Source organism: Lathamus discolor, chromosome Z (assembly GCF_037157495.1).
Source record: "Lathamus discolor isolate bLatDis1 chromosome Z, bLatDis1.hap1, whole genome shotgun sequence".
NCBI classification, from domain to species: domain Eukaryota; kingdom Metazoa; phylum Chordata; class Aves; order Psittaciformes; family Psittacidae; genus Lathamus; species Lathamus discolor.
In genome coordinates, this window is record NC_088909.1 from 61,639,059 (window position 1) to 61,662,249 (window position 23,191).

At 39.6% G+C, this 23,191-nt stretch overlaps 1 protein-coding gene across 3 annotated transcripts in view; it reads left to right on the forward strand.

Moving 5' to 3' along the window:
* MEGF10 (multiple EGF like domains 10) overlaps positions 1 to 23,191 on the forward strand; it is a 100,099-nt gene that overhangs the window by 11,976 nt on the left and 64,932 nt on the right. Inside the window, exons 1-4 of one of the 3 annotated variants that reach the window (XM_065662585.1) lie at positions 13,549 to 13,628; positions 14,120 to 14,251; positions 16,808 to 16,909; positions 18,308 to 18,408. In XM_065662585.1, coding sequence (XP_065518657.1) covers positions 13,585 to 13,628; positions 14,120 to 14,251; positions 16,808 to 16,909; positions 18,308 to 18,408 — 379 coding nt within the window. In that variant the 5' untranslated portion in view covers positions 13,549 to 13,584. Of the gene's footprint in view, positions 1 to 13,548; positions 13,629 to 13,679; positions 13,744 to 14,119; positions 14,252 to 16,807; positions 16,910 to 18,307; positions 18,409 to 23,191 lie in introns of those variants that run through there. The other 2 variants (XM_065662587.1, XM_065662586.1) reach the window with 2 other exon arrangements.

Genomic DNA, 23,191 nt, shown 5'->3' on the forward strand with positions numbered 1-23,191 from the left:
TTCTCTTCAGCACATATGTGTGCTTCTCTTCATTGCAGTTCACAAGAATACCAATGGGAAAATAAATAAAAAAACAGACAGGGAAGAGAGCATTATTGGCTTCCTCAGAGGTAACCCAAATGTGTTAAAAATTCTCTCAGTTGTGGTATTGTGCGTGGCAATTCCTTTGTAAATGTTTCTGACCCCAAAGTCCATATTTCATGATGCTAATACTACATCCACGGTAAGTACTATAAGCATGATATGCATGTAATTGCCACGGTGACAAAATATTGAGCTGGAGGTGTGGGTCTTAAGGGTTGGCTGAAAATGGAGACTAGCAGACTTAAATTCTGTTTTCAGCTCTGCTGTTGTTTTTTTGTTTTAATGAGATAAGACATTTAGACAGGAGCCTAAGAACAGTGTGCGTCTGAAGAGTAGCATTAAAACCAAGAAACCCTACAGTGTTAGAAAAAGTGTTGCAGATCTTACAGGGAGTGACATTGATAAAAATACTGTATGTGAGATTATGACATAACGTATACCTAAAAGTGAGTGTGCTTAAGTAAGTGAAGTCTGTCTTTTTGCTGAATTAGAGTCTGAGGGAGATCAGGTATTTGCAAAAGGCACATGAGAGGAAAGAGAGCCAAGAGACAGAGAGCCACATGGGAACTTGATGGAACCCCTTGCTGCATGGAGCAGCCTTGGACTCTTGAGGGCACAACAAAGACCTTTGAACAGTGACAGATAGCATCTGCCCTGGCTCATCTCACCCATCGAGGGAGACTCCTTCCAAGAAATTGGTTACTTGTTGTCATGGAGGGGGGGAATTGGAGTGTCCCACTCTGCTGTCCCGAGAAAAGAAAGATTTATTCATGGATTAGTTTACCGGCCTGCTGATACATTGGGTCAGACAAAGAGACTGTTGCTTGCCCCAGCCCTTGGTAGACAGCTTTGCTTTGGCTTTCAAACACAAGGGCATCCTTCCGCATTTCAGGAGTGGATGGGGTATCAGTACAGTTTTTGTTGCTCTTCTACACATTCTTACCTTCCTTCGCACTCTCTAGAGCAGCAGAAAATTGGTGAGGAAGGTCAAGTAATCCCTTGCTGCTTACTGGGTGAAATGGATGAAAAGAAGTAATTTTAAGCAGTATGGCAGCTGGTCTGTCTGTCTTCCTTGCTGACAATAGCTACATACATTTCTGTGCTCTTAGTAGAAAGCTTCTATGAAACTGAACCCCCCCCCCACTTAATCATGGGAAAACGTGAGTGAAGGTCAGAGTTGTTTTGCTATGTCAGGACTGGTAGATGCTAAAAGGTTGGGGTTTAGAGCAAAAAGAAGATCAGCTGGTAGTAAAAACAGTTCAGTAGTAGTTATTGGCCAGCCCAAGCATGGAGTTTCACAAGGTGTCATGATCATGAATCAGCCTTTAGTTATCAAGGTGGTTGCAGCAGCACCCAGCATAGGGCCATGGGCAGGAGAAGGGATGTGCTTCCTCTTGGCATTACACAATCCTTTGGGGTGGCCCCTCTGATCTCTTACTCTTACACTGGCTTTGATTTCTCCTTGTTTGTACTGCATACTGCCAGGGAGCTGCAGTTGGATTTGCTATCTCTGTGAGAAACACCCTGCTAAACTGCTTGCAGTGTCCTTGCTGATGCTAACGAGATGACTAGGCAGGCAGCATTGAGCTGTTGGGCTGCTCTGGATTTCAGAGAGAGCAAGCAGTTTCATGAGTGAGTTCAGATTTCACCACAGATTTCCACACAGGTGAGAGGAGAGCACCCTTTCCATTTTGGCTCTTCCTAGAAGCTCTGTGACCATCCAGTCCCTCTGCAAATGCTGTTTTGCAATGTCCTCCTAGCTGGTTGCTCGTCTGTTAGCACAATAAAGCAGCAGATGTGCTACTGAACGTGAAATTCTGTCCTGCGCAATTTCCAAACCCTGGATTGCTTATGTCTCTCATCCATTAATGAGGGATGACACACTCACGCACTCAGATGACCATTTCCTTCTGAAAACAGTGAATGCTTTTAATTTGTCTTAAAAAAAGCCCATGCACAATTTGCAATACTTGTTTTTATTTTTAATGAATGACTGAAGCATGGCCAACAACGTTCCTGTAATTTTAACTGAGTGGCAGTAGAAGTTGTAACAGAGATGCTGCTGATGCCAGTTGGGCTATAAGTTATACGTCTACTAGCAAAGTTTGCCTGTTTTCTGGCACAGTCTCTGACACATACACTCCAGTCAATCACTGCAAAATGCCTAATAACAGATGTGGCAATTAAGCTGAAGAATTCTGTCTCTCTTTTAATTTTTATTACAGAGAATAACCAAGTACCTCATTAAACCCACCATCACAGAGATTTTTGAAATTTGGCATACAAATGCCTGCAAAAATTAGATCTCTGAATAGGATACTTATTAAAGGTGCTTTGTCAGACAATGCTATGAATAGACTATTTTTGTAATGACAGATACGTGCTTGTGCTACTGCTGTCCTTTTACAACCCATACTGCAAAGAGGTACAGGTTTAAAGAAGGCAACATGTGTCCTGAAGGATAACATTTTGAGGGATTTAAGGCCTTGTGCTCGAGTTAATAAAAATGTGGTCTTGATTCTTCTGGGTTCAAGTTACACTGTCTTCAGCTGGAACTAGCATCAGACACTTAGGAAAGTTTCAGATAACCTGTAACCAAAGTATATTAACATATTTTAATAAGAAAAATAATCTTGAAAAAATATATTAATTGCAACCAAAAAAAGTCTTCTTTTGATTGTTGGAGCTTCTAGGGCATTTGGCTTCATTAGTTTATTTTAATGATGTACAAGGCACTCTTTTGAAAGGAGAGTCTGATTCATTATTGAAATAAATTAATTTAAGAATTTAATGATTTGAGATGTCTTAAAAATTATGGTAAGAAAATTGAAGCTGGTATAAATCAGAACTGGAAACTTTGATATGGAATTATTCTTTTAGTATCAAAGAGGTTTTATGCATGAAATTAAAAGTTGTTTTCTTTGTCATTGTTGGAAAGAACATGTGTTTTTACTGCCCATCACAAGTGTTGATAGCATTTTTATTTCTTAGAAGTATTGTCTTTTCACTGAAGTGCAGTTTCTTGTCTTAAAAGATTCAACTATTTATCTAGGAGTACATGGAGTCTGTCAGTCTCTGTGTACATTTACTTGCATGTATACATATATGCATCACTGTGCGTGCATGCACACATGCACACACAGAAAACCTGCAGACACCACTGACACTTGGCAAGCTGAATTTCTCCCTAGGAGTACTTTCTTTCTCTGCTAACAGACAGGGAGATAAAGCACTAAAACTACAGAAATTCAAACATGGTTGTAAGTTTATAGAGACATCAATTTGATGGATGGACCACTCGGTGGATAAAGAACTGGCTGGATGGCTGTACGCAAAGAGTTGTGATCAATGGCTCAATGCCCGGCTGGAGACCAATAGCAGGTGGTGTCCCTCAGGGACTGGTGTTGGGACCGGCCTTATTCAATGTCTTTGTCAGTGACATGGACAGTGGGATTGAGTGTGCCCTCAGCAAGTTTGCCGATGACACCAAGCTGTGTGGTTCGGTTGATACGCTGGAGGGAAGGGATGCCATCCAGAGGGACCTTGACACGCTTGTGAGGTGGGCTGATGCCAACCTTATGAAGTTCAACCATGACAAGTGCAAGGTCCTACACCTGGGTCGGAGCAATCCTAGGCACAGCTACAGGCTGGGCAAAGAAGAGATTCAGAGCGGCCCTGCAGAGAAGGACCTGGGGGTGTTGGTTGATGAGAAAATGAACATGAGCAGGCAGTGTGCGCTCGCAGCCCAGAAAGCCAACCGTATCCTGGGCTGCATCAAAAGGAGCATGACCAGCAGGTCGAAGGAGGTGATCCTGCCCCTCTACTCTGCTCTCATGAGACCTCACCTGGAGTATTGTGTGCAGTTCTGGTGTCCTCAACATAAAAAGGACATGGAACTGTTGGAACAAGTCCAGAGGAGGGCCACGAGGATGATCACTGGGCTGGAGCACCTCCCGTATGAAGACAGGCTGAGAAAGTTGGGGCTGTTCAGCCTGGAGAAGAGAAGGCTGAGTGGAGACCTCATAGCAGCCTTCCAGTATCTGAAGGGGGCTATAGGGATGCTGGGGATGGATTCCTCATTAGGGACTATAATGATAGGACAAGGGGTAATGGGTTAAAACTTAAACAGGGGAAGTTTAGGTTGGGTATAAGGAGGAAATTCTTTACTGTTAGTGTGGTGAGGCACTGGAATGGGTTGCCCAAGGAAGCTGTAAATGCTCCATCCCTAGCGGTGTTGAAGGCCAGGCTGGACAGAGCCTTGGGTGACATGGTTTAATGTGAGGTGTCCCTGCCCATGGCAGGGGGTTTGGAACTAGATGATCTTAAGGTCTTTTCCAACCCTAACTATTCTATGATAGAGTTCAGGTGTCTTAAGTGTTCAGCTACTCCTTAACTTGTTTATCATACTATGTCAGTAAATATTTCAGGTCACAGGTGGGATAATGAGACCAAATTGTCACCCTGTAATGTCTGGGAGCAGAGCAGATCAAAGCTTGGTAACTAGAGTTGGAGGAGAAGGCTCCAAGAGAAAAGCATTGTTTCCATAGCAACATATTCTTAGAATTTCTATGAAAGGTATAGAGTTAGAATAAAACGAGCCTTGCCCCAGTTCTTCTGGAGCAGTAACAATGAATATACAGCTGCTAAAAGTGTAAATGGATACAGTATGATCACTTGATGGCATCTCGTTAAGGCCTTCAGCAGTAGTAAATTAACTGCGGTAGACAGGGTGAGAAATGAAGTGAGTTGGTGGGAAGATGGTTCTGGTCTTGCATGTGTTGTTCTGTAGAGTTCCTTCCATTTATTCCAACTAGCCGCAAATCCAAAAGATGCACTGAAAGGATCTTCCAATGTGGTTGAGCTAGTTTACTGAAACTCAGAGTCTTATATGTTGCTCTCTTAATTGGATGGCCTCATCAGGTTATAGTGTCTCACTAATAGGTGTTCAGTGCAGAATTCCCTTTGACTTTCATGGGAATAGGATTTGTCCCTTTAACTATGGTTAAAAAGCTAGAGTTGACCACTCTTTCTCAGTTTTGCATTATGGTTTTCTGTTTTCCCCTTTGAGGGAAGAATGCAGGAATACTACATTCATTCTAACCTTTGCAAATGCCAAAATAAAAGATGGAAGAATTGAATGAATGAATGAAGTGTCAAAGAAAACACTTCTGGGTTCCCCATTCTTCTACTAGAGTGTTTTGGATTTACTGGGAGAGGGGGCGGAGGGGAAAGCTCATGCAATGAATCGTAGGTGCTTTGAACTAGACCACTGGAAGTAGAAAAGAAAAGCTGGTAAGTAATACATTGAAATGTTCAGAAGCTTTAAAATGAGATGGCATCAGAGTTAATTAACTTCCCCCCCCCCCCCCAAAAAAACGGTAATTTGAAAATGAAAGTGTTTAACAAAGTATTATGATAAGGATGTACACAGTAAATGAAATGCTCAGTCTAAATCATGACAATAGGAGCTAACTGGAATGACAGCTTCTATTTTCTGTGGGCATTATATGCAAAATGGCATTTCCTTGCACGATATACAAAGATAAACAAACCAAAACAGTGTTACCAACAAATTTGTTCACAAATTTTAACAACTTGGTATCAGAAGATGTAAACAAATGAGGGTGTTCATATGTCTGATTTTCATAATGGAAGGGTTTGGTGAAAGGCTGTGACAAGTGTGGGGACCTGCAGACTGAAGAATTTGCCAATAATAATGGAGGCTGTGTCTGGGAAAGGGAAGAATCTAATGTATGATGGAAATGTCTGTGGAAAAAAAGAACATGTATGTAATGAAGGAAGAAAAGAAACAGAGGCAGTCTTTGAAGAGAGATGAAACAAGAAAGTAGAAGACATTTAAAGGAAGTTGGGCCCCTTTGAAATGGATCCTAAATTACATATCAAGCTAAAGGAATTGTCTGAGTCTGGTGATTGTACTCCTTTACATGCTGGCAATAAACTGGAAGTGGCACAGTGTCTGGAAGGCTGATACTTGACATAATAGGAAAAGAGGGGTTACAAAAGCTACAGTCAAGAGGGGGGAAAGCCATGAATGAGACTTTCTGCAGCAGTGGAACCAGGGCACTGGTGTATTTAGGCAACCACAGGATTGTCCCGGGCAACTTGTCAGCAACCACAGAGTTTTCACAGTTGTATCCATGAATACAGTATCCTTTCTTATGATTCCCGATGAAAAAATGAAATAGCAGATGTCTGGTGGTATTGTCTGCTTAAGGGACTATGGTAAAAAACAGACCTAGATTTCTCATGTCCTGCCACTTAACATCTAAGTTGAGAAATAACTTTCCTTAAACATATGTATGTGGCCATTTTTACTCTTAAGCCTTGTAGGCTTCACCTTCACTATTAAAACACCCCTGGAATTAATACAAAATATCACTTGTTCAGTAAGTTGATTAAGAAGAAAAGGGCAAGAGGGGAGGGAAAAAAAGCCTGTGTGGATATGATTTTTGTATCACGCCCTATATCATGTAGCCTACTTGCTTTCACTACTGTCTATTAACTGACAACAGGTACCCTGGGAAGATGCTCAAGGCTGATAGGCGCTGTCTGTGCACAGCGTGAAGGTCGCTGGTCCCTGCATCAGTAGCCTTGTCCCAGCTGGGTGAGTCACCAGGCAGCCCCTGGCTCCTGCATGTCTCTGCATCCCACCACTGTTTTCTTTCAAAATGTGGTCTGTGGCTTCCCTTGGGGCAGCTGGCCAGCCCCAGGGCAGTCTGCAGCTGTGGAGAGTGGCTGGAAGGGGAGGAGGAAGACACGGAAGGTCTGACTGGAGGGTGCAGACAACAAACAGCTGCAACAGTTCATTGGCAAACAGGCAGTCATCTGGGGAATGGCAACCTCCAAAGATCTACACACACTGAAGAGATGATTGAGGGCAGGCTTTCTAAAACCAGGCTGCTGGATGCCATTCCCTGTGTGTGGAAGGGGATCTACTCTTGGCTTCAAGTTGTCCTGCAGTGACAAGGAGAACATTGCCGTTACCCCAAAATATGACTCTGAGGCAATGCTACCATCCACAATACAGACACATCTTGTGCAGATTTTCAGTGGTCTGCCTTTATAAAATTGGTTTATTATAAACTCTTTTTAGAAAAAGTTTCCTTTTATTTCCCCTTTCTCACCTCATGTATAGCTTTTCTGTTCCAGTGCTTACTCTTGTTTCATTATTTGTCTTGGGATGAAGCAGCATTAAGCATCTTGAGGAATTTCCCTTTTCTTTTTTTGGTATGAGAGCCTGAAGCAATAAAATATTGCTCTCTAATACCCAGACCAGAAATACATAATAAGTATACTTACATGGTTCACTTAAAGTGTCTTGTGTAAAAGAAGTGTATCAGGGTTTATGTTCTTGCTGTTATTTCATCTTCTAAAAGTGTGCTTTTCTGATAGTTTGATTTGGATTCTAGACAGCCTTAACTGTCTTGTTTGGTAACTTTTCATCTGAGTGGAAAATAAGTGGATAATATTTTGGTTTAGCCAAAAGATTTTTGTTAACAGTTCATCCAATTGACTTCCATGTAAATAAACACACAGTACCATGTGCTGTAAATAACCTTAACGATCACAGGTTTGCTTGTTCAAGACCTGTACTAGCTATCTGCCTGAAAAAAAAAAATCTTTCAATGTGAACAGTGCTCTGATTTAGTGGACAATGACAGCTACAGTGAAGTGACCCCATGCTTGTGGTGTTTGGCAGCCTGCCTTTGAGGAATAATAATGAGTCCATCTGCAAAGGATCTGGCATACTGGCATTTGTCTTTACCATGTCTCCTTGCCTTGTGCAAACTTGACTTCCAGTGAACTTTCTTTCCCTCTCCTTTTAATACTGATTTGAGGGAGAAGAGGGCTGATCAATGGATATATCTTCTCTGCCAGTTTAGTGGCTATAGAAACTCTCACTATATCATGAGAGTGTTGCATGGCAGTGAGATTGGTGGGCCAAAAGGAGTCTTGCTTTTCAAGAGGCCAGAAGTTCCCAGGGAAACTCTCATCTGATCTTTTACAGTAAGAAAATATCTTGTAAAAGGTACGGTTGAGTGACTTGCAAGTGAATACAGAGTCCTTGAGGACCCTGTTTGTATTGGTTGTGCAATATTGCTCTGCTTTTGCAGATGATGCTGGGATGTGCAGTGGTGTGGAGGGGTCAGCCATCTGGGACTGTGCCATGGTGCTGGGTTGCTTTGCTAGAATAAGGCTAGATGTTTGCTGAGAATCAGAGATTTCTGGTTTGTCCACTGTTTGGAATTACCTTATGTCATTTTGGAAGTGGAACTGTCCTTATAATTGCAGTCCAAAAGGTTGTTTGACACTTAGAAAACAATATATAGTGTAATGGCTCCCAATCTCTCCAGGCTTCCACCCGAAAGTTTTCCTGTTCAAGTAGAATGTGCTTAGTCCAAAATAGAGATTAACAGGTGCTCTCTGTTATTTAAGAGCAGATCATGTACTGTTGCATTTTTATTTGGAAGGAATGGTGCAGATAAGCCGCCTGTGAAATGATAACATTGCTTAAAGGATCGTGATGCCATAGCTTTCAAAACAGGTATTTCCATGACTTATGAGTGAATAAAGCTGTCTGTCTTCCATACTTGTGGGTTATCAGGGGGTTCACTGGAACCTGAGAGTTCAAGAATTCTTCACTTCTGTAAACTGCAGTTTAAATGATCACTGGATTTAGAAATTACTGGGCATAAGGCCAGAACATATACACAAACATTGTGATTTCATAAACCTAATTTTCTTAGAAATATCTGATAGCTAGACAGAAAAATAAAAATTATCTAATCTACTAATGGAAGAAAAATGGCAATTCATCAATGATTTATTTTTGTTAGTAACATGGCACTTTGAAAAAGTAGAAGTGTATCTGTCTCCATGAAAGATTTGCTCCAACACATCTAGTCTCTGTTTTGGTTGTTCTTCAGGTACCAGTCTAAATTGTTTTTCCATTTCACGCACTTAGTCTATTTTAAATACCTTTGGACTCTTCAAATGTGTCAGTTTGCTTCACTTTGCATCTCAGTAACTAATGAATTTGAGACTTTGTCTGCATTGTAACTGTTTTTGAGTGACTTAGGGGTAGTTTCTTTTTCATGCAAGACCAGCTAGTGTTTGGGAAGGGAAGCCTGAGATGCGGCTGTGTTGCCTTGTGTGCCTCAACTTGACTTTATTGGCATAAATGGCTACAACCCTCTAAGGGACCTTGGGTGTGAAAAAGCTTGCAGAAGAATAAATATAGGAAGAGGAAAACTAGAGGGACTATTTTGTGTTGTGGGGTATGAAATAAGGAAATTAATAGTACGTTTTGAAAGACAGCCCAGTGATTGAGTTAGTATTGTTTGTGGCTAGTCATATATTTAGTACTTCATCAGCAAGTCTAGGGTCTCTATGATAATGCTCCTATTCAGTTTAATTCATATTTGGCTTATGAGTGAGGTTTCATGTGACACAGCATCAAACTGATTTACTGATTTCCAAAGGAAAAACGCCTTCTGCTCTCCGCCCATTAATTCTCTAATGTAATCAATAAAAGCAATCAGTTCTTTTCATGGAAGTTAACATGGGACTAATCATCTTTGACAAGATTAGGTCAGACTCAAATTTTGCTTTGCCTGACATCGGTACTGTATAGGATGTTTTTATAAACAAACTGTGCCTCTGATAGAGGAGCTGAAACTCAGGACTGAGAATAGTGTAGTGCTATGAAAAACACTGTGTAGGAAGTGAAGGACCAAACAAATCTTCCCCAGAAAATCTTGAGGAAAAACTCTGGGGCCATGATTTCCAGTTTTAGGTAGCAATCGCGAAGTCTGTTATGGGATGCTGGCTTGATCATGCTCTGGACAGCATGAAAGCAGAGGCAGCAGCAATGGGCTCTGCAGTAACAACTGTGTTGTTTACAGTTCAGTCTAGAAATTTAACTATGGTGGAAAGAATGAAGAATTTTTAAACTAGCATTTGCAGTACATGCTGGTGAATGCAATGTACTGTAATTAAGACCAGCCCATGGGATTACAGCCCAGAGAGCTGTTCAACATACTCATCATCAACACACTCAGTATCACTGCAGAAAGCAGAAATGCATCAAGTAAAACCATATAGGTTTTACCATGACAGAATATGGAAAGTACTAGTCTGTACTTCATCTTACAACTAACTGGCATATTCCTGCTGCATTTTTTATGTTGCATTGGTAAAAGTGCTTTTGCGACTGTAATGAGAAAGCTACATCAGCATTTCCCTTGATCTTGGGTCTATTATGTCATGTTAGCAACTGCATCGTACTATTCTCTGTTGCTCATGCAGTTCTAATCCTGCTTAATTCACCAGCACCATTTGATTCTGCTGACCCAAAAGTACTTGGCTCTCAGCCTTGAGCAATCTTCGCTTCTTTTACATTTTGCATTTTCCATTTGTATTTACCTTTTGTTATGACAAATCTGAGGGAGAGCTGGGTGTCCAGAGGTTTGCTTGTTGCTCTGCTGTGTGTAGGTGGAGACATTAATTTGTAACTGTGTCTCAGTTTTCACTGATTAAAGAAGAAGCGTTTGTTTGCCTTTTATAGTTACCTACTCCTCTGGTTTTGATCCTGACTTCTATAGGAAAAGTAACAAACCAAAGCAAAACATGCGCAAAACTGTTAACATATTTAGTAGCGGCACAGAAAGTGCCTACAAATCTCAGATGATGGGTAGTAATAGTTAACTGTTTGTGTCTGTATGGTGCACATACAGTTTTTTCAACTGCTCACTAGTGAGACAAATGCAGTTTGTGTAGTTACTGCCATTAAAATGTATTTTAGGGGACTTGCAGGAGTATATTTTTGGGATACCTGCACACCTGTTACTCCATTTTAAAATCAGCTTGTTAGTAATTATAGTATGCCTTAGGATGATCATGTTAATTTTTTTATATGACTTATTGATGACTATTAATATCTTCCTTTGATGTAGTAAGCATATAATGAGTTAATTTTCCTTAATCAGATTACAAAGTTTTAGGGAAGTAGTCTGTGGTTGCTTCATGCAGTTTCAGTGCTTTCCTGTCAACATTTTTAAACCATGGGCCTGCCTTAAAGTCTAGGGAAACAGAGAAGTCTGTAAGCTAAACTTACCTCTTAGTTTAGAACCTTCAGAACCTTCCTTAAAGATCCTGCCTAAATGAAAATAATGACGGAGCTTTGCCAACTAAAGTCTTTTCCTCAAATAGTATAAAAAATGTTAGGATGATAAGATTTTTAGTGTTCTGTTAAGACATATGTGTTTTGTGATGTACTTTAGTGGAAGAAAGACCTGGCAGTAAAATGCTCTGGGCTAGTTTGAATTTGTTGTGTGTTCAGTCAGATTGTAAAGTCAGAGACTTCACCTGCGCTAAAGGGGTCATACGCGCTGGTTAACACTCAAAATGATGGGAAAATGTATTTTGCTCACTCCAGTATGAAACTTGAAAAAACGTCTGTTTTTTTCTTTCTTTGCCCCCTGTATATGCAAACATGTTGCTGGATATTGGAAAATATTTTGGGGACAACCATTTTCTGCTTTGAAGTTCTTTTTCATGGAGTTTAACAGTGCTACTCATGGTAGAAAGCTCAATGCCTGGTAGCAAAATTCCTGTTTACTGCCCAGGAACATAAATTATACAATGTGGTGTAGGAGGTCAGCGGAGTTTTCAGTTTTAGCATGAGGTATATACTCTCTCAGGCATATGCCGATCACTAATTTGCATACAGAATGCATTCTCCAACATAGCATTTTCAGTACTCAAACCACAGGTTCTATGGTATATATAGGTAGTGAAGGTACTGATGCATTATTGAGTGACGTAAACAATATATAATATGAAAAGTGAGTCTCTGAACGTGGTATGTCGGTGCAAACTGTAGACAGGAAGAGTTAAATGAATCATCTACATTTTTTATTGCTAATGTAAACACTTTAGCAATGCTAATCAGTTGTACTGATTTTCTGTTTTGATTTTCCTTAATAATTAAGCCAAAGATCTGGAATGCAATCAAGTTTTACACTAGGGGGTTCATGCAAATGATTTTTTTTAAATATAATTTTTTTTTTAATTTTGTTAAGTGCAGCCAAATAGGAAAGTTGCTGAAGTTGAGAATTAAAGGAAAAAAGGAAATACAGTTTACAGTCTGCATAATCAAAGTGACTATTCTCAATGAGGGAAATCACCACTTTGTTGAAATTATTAGATGAAAACACAGCTGCTTTTACTGCTTTTTAAACAACTGCACACTAACTACTTTGCTATGCAGTGTGCATGCAGAGAAACAGTTACAGACCATGAAATGTCTTTCAGCAGCCCTGAATTTTCAAGAGGGATTTAGCAAAATGGGATCATCTCTGTATACTCAGGTACCTTATACATGATAGTTTCTTTTTGTAAGCTTTTTTTATGTTGACTTCTGAAGAAGGTATTGTAAAGTAAGACTATTTCATCTGTCTCCTTGCCCAGCAGACATTTTTTTAGAATAAAGTTATTGGTGTGGTTTGCTTTATTCTGTTCCATAATATTTAAAGTAAGAAATGTTTACTTCTGATTAATTTATGTTGTTAAAGATACTTGTATTATTTAAAACCAGACATATTTATTAGAATTTATTTTCTTAACTACAGATTAGACTCAATGATACCCTTTTTTAAAAAAAAAATCTCAGTAGCCACATACTGTTGAATTTTGTGTGAAAACGAGGATATAAAGTCAAATGTTCGCTGAAAGGGAACTGTAGCAGTTTAAGTTGTTACAAATTGCCTTCTACTAGCATTCAGTCTGGCATTTGTGGATTAATGGCAGGTTGGATTAAATGTATTTCAATATGCTAACTAAAATTGTTTGCTTGAAAAAAAACATGGACCTAGTCAGAGTGTTAGGACAATATTTTAGATTCTTATGTTATTACTTTTTTATTAACGAAGTGTTTAGTCTGTTTGGAAATTGTACAACTGGTAGAGGAGGGGGTATTTTTGCAAAACTGTATTGGGCATTCAGCTATAAAGAGCAGACGAGTCATTTAGCCATTCACCTGATTAATTAATTTGTTTCCATGAAAATTACTGTATATATATATATATATATATATATAAAATTCATGTTATTTAATAAGAGAACCATGCCATTTTTTTCAAGTCATGACCTTGCATTGCACCTTCCAGTAGTGTAGCATCCTGAAGTACTGATAAGTATTCATGCACATATATAATTTAATTTATATGTTTGCATTAAAAAATGAACACCACCACTCCCTGAGTCCTACGGAATATCTTGTACTGGATTTTGTTGCTCTGACTTGCATGTCTCCATATTATGCTGTTGCCTGGGTCCTGTAGGAAAGCAGTTGGAGATACTGAGGTCAAGGTAGTGCCCAGGTGTTAGGGTACAGCCTTTTCAAAGGAGACCCTGGGCCTTACCCCTCCTTGGTGGCCTGGGCCCCAGGTGCAAGCGCTTCCTTAGGGAGGCCACGTAATGAAGGCAGTGGGAAGAGCTGTTTACGAAAGATGCTGCTTGAGGTGGAGTGTTATGTGGTGTTTTCAGGAGGCCAGTGTAGGCTGCAGGAGTTGGGGATGCTGTTGACAGTGGAGTAGCACAGACTCCTCCTGTAAATAATGTGCAAGATTTCTGGTGGTGTGTCATCAGCTGAACCTTTCTACTCTTGCTCTCTTGAGCAAATGTCAGCCTTTATTTTAAACTGTAGCTCTGTCATTTGGTGTGGACAGACTGTCACTAAACAGCCTCTGAGTGTGGCTGCCTGCAATTCGATGGGACAGTGGGACCTCTAAAATGTAGTTTGTTCACCAGCTGGCTGCCCTGCCATTCATGTGAAACTATTCCATTTGGGTTCTTCCAAAATAGGCATGGTACTGCTACTGCTGGACAAGCAGTGTGTGTTTCTTGAAGTACCTGTTGCTTTATATCATATATACTGATTATATATGGGTCAACAGTTTTACCTCCTTTATAATCTGTATAATAACATATTATAAATGTTTTTTTCATACAGCCACCTTTTTGGAAAGATGATTCTTCACTTGAGCTCCTGTTTTGGCTTCCCTGTCATACTCCTGTACCATTGGATGTGGACAACTTTATCTTTGAATCTGGAAGATCCCAATGTGTGTAGCCACTGGGAAAGGTAATATTTTCTTTTGGAAAATACATGACATGAATTCTGATTGTAATAATCTTGGTTTGTTTTACTTAGCACATTTTAAATGATTTAAAGCTTTTAGTTGAGTAATGAACTGGGGAAAAAAATTCGCATTACAGCATAGGCAAGGTAAGTTCATGGATAAGTAAAAGACTATTTCACATTGAGCTGAAATGCAGTCATTTTTGCAATAGGGTGTTAGGATGCAAAAACCACTACAGTGGCACCAGCAGTGTTACACAACCACCTGGGTACAAGAAGTGAATAAAAGTAGATTTTTCAATTTAAGTGAAAAGAAGCCTTTACATATGCAAAATATAATTAACCATATTGGAGTTTGGCCAAAATTTGATTATGTTGATTCTTTCTAACTCAATTTCTCATTCACAGAATCTGAATTAAGATCTGGTTTGTGTTTGGGTTGTTGGGGATTTTTTTGCTTTTTATTTTTGATGTTCAGAGATTTTTGACATACAGAAAGAAATGAATCAATTTAGTTGGCCCATTCTTTCACCTAGCTTCACATGAATTGCACACCACAATGGGTAGGAGAAGTTGAACCACAAGCATTTGCTGTATTTCTTTTCTTGTGGAAAGGTTATAGCAGTGAAATCAAGCCTTATGGTCTCATTATTATTATTATTATGATTGATCAGCTAGTCCTTGAGACAGTCTAACTGTTCACTTGAGGACATCAGTATTTCTTGCATTTACGGTAAACTGTATTTTGGGTTTAATCACTGGGAGTGTTGCAAAGACACTATACATTTGTTTGCAATTGTTATGGCTGAATCTTTACAATTGAAAACTGTATTCACTTTTTAATAAAGTCTTTCCACACAAAAAAAAAAAAAAAAAAGAAGAAAAAAACCCGCGAAAAGAATTTCCCCAGGAATTTGAGATTCATGTGAAGCATTAGGAGTCTTTGCCCCTACTGTTGTGTACAATTTGGTTTATGCAACAATATGTATATGAAGTAGTTACCATACAAACCATACAAATACTTGCTTACAGTATTTACCCCTATGGGCTTTATTTACTGCTTTTAGTGATAAAAGCAGTTTTGATGGAAGCTATAAGGTAGCAAAAGCAAAATGGGAAACCCCCCCCCAATATAACTATTTACATTGCATGACGTATTTTAAAGCAAACTAATCAAGATACACAGAAAGCAAAGTATACCTGGCCCATTTTATTGCTTGAACTTTTTCCATCTGCTGATTCTCAGGAATAGGGAGGAACTCCAAGTAAACTTACTGAAACATTCATGCAGCAGCTCAGAACAAGTGACAAAGGTACATAAGTATGAAAGTATACAGAAAAAAGTATGAAAGTATGAAAGTATACATATTTCATACATAAGTATGATAGTATACCCCAGCTACAAGCTATTTACTGCTGGTGTCACTGGCAGTGCTGTATGGTTTAAATAAATCTACCCCAGCCAGTAATAAATTGTTTTTTACAAATGAACCATGATCACAGCAAGAAGGGGGAGATTGTGCCCTGCCTGGAACAGAGAGCACAGAGCCTCAGGCAAGCATCGGCACCCCATCAGTGTTTTGTCAGACTAGGTTGGACAGCTGGATGGATTAACATTGCTTTCCTTCAACTGGACGTATAAAAAATGGAGTAAGTTCCAGGCAGTTGGAGTAAGTGGGTCTAGATGTGTTTTCACTCAGTATAGGTGATGACAGGAGGAAGAGGAGATTGTGGCTGTTAGCCTGCAAAAGGTGATAAGAGGTCAAAGAGTGAGTGAAAGCCGGATGGGCTACATACTTAGTATTTTGGCTGGTCCTGGGAATTAGTCCTACAGCAGGAACTTGCTATGCATTCCTCTATTTTCTAACCCTCTTGTGCAATCAAGAACTGACTGATTGCCAGCACAATCAGCTTGCTGAAGAATTTTCTAGGATGATTCAGTATTTTTCCCTTTTGCAAGAGGGCTGTGTTCCTCTTCCTGCACTAACAACTTTGGAGGCTCTGGAGTTCAGAGTGTAGCTTCATTTCTAGGGCACTATGCATATAATTTGGCAGAAAATAATATTTTTTTATGATAATAACAACACGTATGTATGTTGTATGATAGAAGAATCCCCATTTGCTGGCTCTTAACTTGTTTTCCAGATGTCCAGTGAGATTAGTAAAAGTTTATTGCCACAGGAGAACATGTACTACATGCTACTTCAATTTGCTGCTCATTCGAGAGACAGGTGGTTTGGTTTTTTTAGATTTAGGCTTACATTACTTTTCTTCAGATGTTTAGTAGTACCATTTTATCAAATGCAGTACACAGTAGAGACATGATGGCTCTCTGCATAAACTTGCTTCTTTGCTTCATGGAAGAAAAACCTTTTAATTGATATCTTCTGTATTATAAAGTTAGGTGGTTTGTGTTTTACTTGAAATTTCTGTGAGTTTTTGTTATTTTTTATTGTAATATTTTGTTATATTTATTCCTTTCTGTACTAGGACTCTGTAAAAGACACTTAAATCAGACTTGCTTCATAATCTCTCTGCTTGCTCTCTTTCTCTTCCCAGTTACTCAGTTACAGTGCAAGAGTCATATCCTCACCCTTTTGATCAAATTTACTACACCAGCTGTACTGACATCCTAAACTGGTTTAAGTGCACACGACACAGGTGATGTATAGTTGTTGATATTGTCCAACTGCTGATCTTATAGATATTTGTAAAGATTTTGTGCCTGGCAAACTCAAGCAAAAGTAGGATATTTTAGCTCTGGTGACTAGTCTGTCTAACTGATACAGTCTGTACCAGCTGGAAGACGCTTGTCCAAGCAGCATCACATATGTTTTATCAACAGATTAGGGAGTAACATCCCATGGAGTGCTAACAGAAAACAGACAGTTTGAGAAAAAGCATGCAATGTACAAAATTAAATTCCTCAGACCCTGTGAGGTGTATTTGTAGAGAAATACCATGCGAGACCTTTTGCTGCTTGCAACCTTATGTTCTGGGGCAAGTGTATGATACTTGACAGGAAAATAAAATATTTGTTAAAGAGAACTCCTTGTGCTTGCAGAAAGTAAGTGAGGGGCGAATGATTAAAAACTGGTGACAGCTATAAAAAGCGTTTTCTCCAGAGAATGTCCTTATAAGTATTAACTGTCAGCAGTGGGAAGGGCTCCCTGGAGTACAACAGCTGGAGGAGACAGATCAGTACAGATAGTAAGTAAAAAGCAGATACTGCATTCAAAGAGAGATTAATTTTTTTTGACACATATACAAGCTGTTCTTTACTGGGAGTTCAGACTGTCTCAGATGTTGTGGAGATGCATTTACTCATTGGTGGAGCATGTAGTCAGCAGCTAGGAGAGGCAGGATTGGAGATTTATGGACACAGTGAGGAGCAGAGAGGGGAGAATGGTGAAAGAGACCACTTCTGATAAATACTACTTGCTCATGTCAGAAGGAAGCTGTATTTTCTGCAGTTCGTGATGGGTTTATGTGCTGATACTGCTGTGTACTGCTCACCATAGTCCTGCAGGGCTGCATTTGACAGAACACGGTCATCCTCATGGCCAGAGGCATGCTGTGCTGCCAGCTGCCCAGGGGGCCCAAGCTCTCCTCCTGCCCTCCTGTCTCTTGCCTTAAAAAGGACTGTTCTCATGACATCTATGCTTCTAGAAAACCTGACTCACCCTTGGGAGGATGATCCCAAGAAGTTTTTCTCTTGGAAACTGATACCTGTAATGATCCAGCAAACTGATTAGTATTGCCAGCCTTTAGCCTCCATAGAGAACGCTAATGGCAAAGGCAGTGATGCTCTGGTTTGCATATTAGTTAAGTAGTCAAAATCCTTAACTGTTTTCCCTGCTGTCTGGCCACCTACAGCCATAAGGCTTGTTGTGGAACCACTAGGAGTCTTAAACTCAGCAACAGATAAATCAAGGTCTCTGAACTTTTTTTTCTTTCCTCTTACTGATACCAGAATGTTCTTTAAAATATATAAGAATATATATTATTTTGTTTCTGAGCCATGGATTGTATGTAACAACCATTCATTCTTTTCTCTAGGATCAGTTACCGTACCGCCTATAGACATGGTGAAAAAACGATGTACAGGCGTAAATCCCAGTGCTGCCCTGGATTTTATGAAAGCAGGGAAATGTGTGTCCGTAAGTTTAGCTTCTAGTTGCTTTGAATTTCCATACATTTATCACAATGCTGGTTTGGCTCTCCTTTGATGGGCGACTTGTGGAAGCTGTTGTAGGGGCTCAGTTATTCATCAGTGGTGCACGTGCAGCTCTCGAAGTCAATTGGTGTTGCACATATGCAAATGACAGGCTAATTGGTTTAGTGAGAGGTGTCCCTGTCCATGGCAGGGGGGTTGGAACTAGATGATCTTGAGGTCCTTTCCAACCCTAACTATTCTATGATTCTATGATTCTATAATTGGATCTCAGATGTCTAAGTAACCAACCTTGATGTGATTCTAAGTAATGATCACATGGAAAATGCACAGCACAAGTGTCAGTGCATTTTCCAGCACAGTAAATAAATACAAGGTTCAAAACCAGAAGGGAAATACAAGGTTTTGTCCTTAGTGTGGGCTCTGGTTGAACCCTATGCTTGGTTGGTCTTGCAGATACAGAGAGCTGTAACAGCTGTTTAAAGGTGGCAGCACCACCTTTTCACGTGGCACATCCCTTTCTCTGTATCTTCTGAAGTCTAAAGGGGGAAAAGGTGTGTCCAGAGCCTGGTGGTGGCTTGTGCTCAGCTCTTTCTCTTGTTCAGCCTTGTAAAGACCCAGGAAGGTCTGACTCTTAAAATGGTATTAGCTCAAAAGCGTAGTAAAAAGGCAGAATAAAAACAGAGATGGTGTTAATCATAAAATCCTAGAACCCAGAGCCCTGGAAGTGTGTGATTAGTAGCTTAACATAGGGCTGTTCAAAGTCATACAGCAGGTTGGGTAGCTACATGCTCATGTCAGCAGGACTGAAGGCAGGGAGCTTGTGATATGCATGCAGTTGAGAAGGACAGCATATCCTTGCAGGTAGGCAGATGTGTAGGGCTACATATGAAAATGATTCAACAGTATTTCGAATTATTTGTCCCTGTGAATGTGCAGCATGGACTGCTGTGGTAAGTTTTCCAGAAGCCAGAGAACAAATCTCTTCATCTTTTCATCTCCTTTTAGAAATGGGCTCATTAGAGGCAATCTTTTTTTCTGTAACATCATTTGTGATGTTGACCTGTGCATATAATTTCATTAACTTTAGAGAAAAGGCATGCATTATAATGAAAAAAATACTATATCCTTTCCTTGGCTTCAGCTTTTCTAGTAAAGAGATTCAAAAAACCTGAAAACCATTAATGAACAATGTCAGAGGGACTGAGGTGAGGTATTTAATTTTTTTTTCTGGATATGTGGGTCTCTCTAAGAGCAGACCAGAAATGGGCTGGAGCCTCTGGACTGCAGGGGCTGCCCTTGGGCTTGCTGCCTAGTTTCTGGACAGGCAACCAGTTGGCAAGACTTGCCAGGAGAAAAAAACCAAAACCCACAGTTTATTGGGAAAGCCATCGCATGTGAGCTCTTTTGGTGGCTGCTTCAGCTCCTTGCGTTTGAAGCTCTGTGTCACACCTGAGTCAAACCCTGGCTTGGCTGGTATGTGTAAGGTCCTGCTGGCAGGCTCCCTCTGCGGCAGGACTTGTGCCGAGGCACATGTGAAAGACTGGCTCTGTGTAACTCTATGGCACACTGCTTTACCTGGTGTTTTTTTTCTCAGTTGAGATTGAGAAATATGGAGATACTTTCATTGCATTATTGTCTGCCTTAGGATGACAGTGGTGAAGCACGGCATTCGAAGTGTGGCAAAACTTGTCCAGGAAAACATTCTATGAAATAGCAGATAATGAGATTTGTCATTGCCGTTGGATTTTGCAGTTTAGCAGACAGCAGTGCAGTGGATAGGTCTTTGGTTTTTACCAATAAATCAGTCTGAAAATCAATATCAGTATGTACGTTAAATGTATTTATTCAATACAAATAGAAAACAGTTTCTTAATTTACGCCTTTCTGCTTGTTGTGAGGTGCGTACTGGAAGTAACCAACAGGATTTATTTGTATCCCTGGCAATTATAACCTGTGAATGTCATAACACATCACACTATCCCCATTTATATTTTTACCTTACAGCACTTCCTGGAATTTGAAAATGCAACAGTAAGATGTTTGATTTAATCTGTTTTCTGCACATGGAAAAGCAGGATCAAAATGATATTTTTAAAAATATTTAATAATGCATGTATCTGAGATCATATTGGCAATTTTTTTAACCTTTTTGTTTTTAATGTGTATGTATTAGATTTACAACAACTGTTTTCGAACTATATTTTGTTATTGTACAGCATCTGAATGATCATATTGGATTTTTAATTAAGAAGTATTCTTTTTAAAGTATAGAACAGTTTGACTGATCATGTGAGAAGTATAATGATGAGCCTCATGTGACTACAGCTTTTGCATAGGCATAGTATATGTAGTAAATGAACTCTGTATTAACTTAGTATTACTGAAAACAGTAAATTCAGATCACATTGATTGTACTAATCATAGAATCATAGAATAGTTAGGGTTGGAAAGGACCTTAAGATCATCCAGTTCCAACTCCCTTGCCACAGGCAGGGACACCTCACACTAAACCATCCCACACAAGGCTCTGTCCAGCCTGGCCTTGAACACTTCCAGGGATGGAGCATTCACAACTTCCTTGGGCTACCCATTCCACTGCCTCACCACCCTAACAGGAAAGAACTTCTTCCTTATATCCAGTCTAAACTTCCCCTGTTTAAGTTTGAACCTGTTACTCCTTGTCCTATCACTACAGTCCCTGACGAAGAGACCCTCTCCAGCATCCCTGTAGCCCCCCTTCAGATACTGGAAGGCTGCTATTAGGTCCCCACGCAGCCTTCTCTTCTCCAGGCTGAACAGCCCCAACTTTCTCAGCCTGTCTTCATAAAGGGGGTGCTCCAGTCCCCTGATCATCCTCGTGGCCCTCCTCTGGACTTGTTCCAGCAGTTCCATGTCCTTTTTATGTTGAGGACACCAGAACTGCACACAATACTCCAGGTGAGGTCCCATGAGAGCAATTTTTTATTTTTATTTCATAAAAGATGCCAAATGCTGATATTCAGGACATAACCTGCTCTGACTTTTGAAGGAATTTTGGAATGCCTCAGACTTCAAATTACATTAAAAGTAAAGATCGTTCAGTGCAGCTAACTTTACATTTATTTGGTGCTGTAATGGTTGACCCTGGAAGGCATTGAGAGACCTTCAGTCCTCATGATCTTCAAGAAGAGCTGCAGATTCAAGGCAAAGAAGGAACTCAGTAGTTAGTGGAAGGCGGCAAATATTTCATACTTTCCATTGTTTCAACCAGCTTTCTTTGTAGTGAGCTTGTACATAATAGATGATGCCTGCATTCACTGTGTATTCACTAGTATTGTTACTAGTCATCCAGCTGAACTTTGAAAACAAGTGTGATGCTGACAGCCGAGATCAAACGGTAAGAGATAGTATATGGGGAGGATTCTTTTTCTGTCATCATAGCAGAAATATCAATGGCAGAAAGCCAACACAATATCTTTTTCTGCAAGAAAATGGCAACCACACTGAAGAACTCACCTCCCCCTTTTTTATATACAAAAAGAGAAGAGAACCAAAGCCATCTGAAGTGTTGCAGATATCTTTATTTATGCTGCTATTGCTCCACAATGTGCTGCCATTACGGTAATTTTATTTTCCATGGAATTTTGATTATTATTTTCTTAGTGGAAGACGTAAGATGCATCTAAAAGGCTGAAATACTTATGGTGTTGTTTGTGTTTTGTTCGTTTCTTTATTTGACTTTTTAATTTAGAAAGCTCAATTAGAAAATTCTACTGGTAGGTGATTTTGGTATGACTTAACACTTCAGTGAAATCTTATGTCTTTCTTCTTAAAATAACAGAAATCTACAGTGTGAATACTCACCATTCACTGTTCCACTAGAGGTAGTACTTACTAGCGGCAGTACCACTTCACTGCCTACAGTGGGAAGAGAATTAGTTGTCACTGCATAAAGAATTGCGAGAATGTGCCAGCCTCATGTTGCTAGAGTCTGTAAATGTTATATTTGCAAAGGAAAAGAATGACTAACAGCCAGAGAAAACCACTAGCTGAAATATAAGTGGGGGTAATTTTAGTCTTTTGGAGTCCAGTCTAACAGATGAATTTGGATTTACCTTAGGATACAAGATTTGTGACTCTGATTTCCATACCCGTTCCTGAAAACTTTCAATGGGTGAAACTTGTGTTTTCACTTTTTGATGAAAATTCCTTTTGTGTTTTGTCTTTGGATTCAGTGTCTTTGTCTTTGGATTCAGGCCTTTTTATCACTCACATGAAAATTTTTGTTTTGTTCGTTCTTCTCTAAATTAAAGATAACTTTTTTCCTGTAAACTGTCCAAATTGATACAAAATTTCAACATCCTCTTCTTTTGACTAATGGAATTGATAAGAAGACAGTCACAGTAGAAATAGATACCTGTTAAGAGTTTTATGGAAAAGACCACCCCTGAACAGTCATCATGCGTTTCCAAAAAAAAAAAAAAAATTAATGTTTAGATCTGATGGACTTTCTGAGCTGATCTGAATGCAGTTTATGTGCAGATACAAGTTCTTTTATTCCCATGTTCAGTGTAATAATTTTCTTACAGATGTTGTCCCTTAGGGTTGTTAGCTATGATTCAGCTGCTATGAATCAGTTACCCTGTAAAGTGTATTTGTGTGTCTCATATATACACACACATACAAAATTTTAATTGACCTTTATTGAATTTATTTTGAAGCAGCAATATTTGTATTATACAGCTTCCTTCAGTGCTCCTTAACTCATATTTCTTCATTATTAAAGT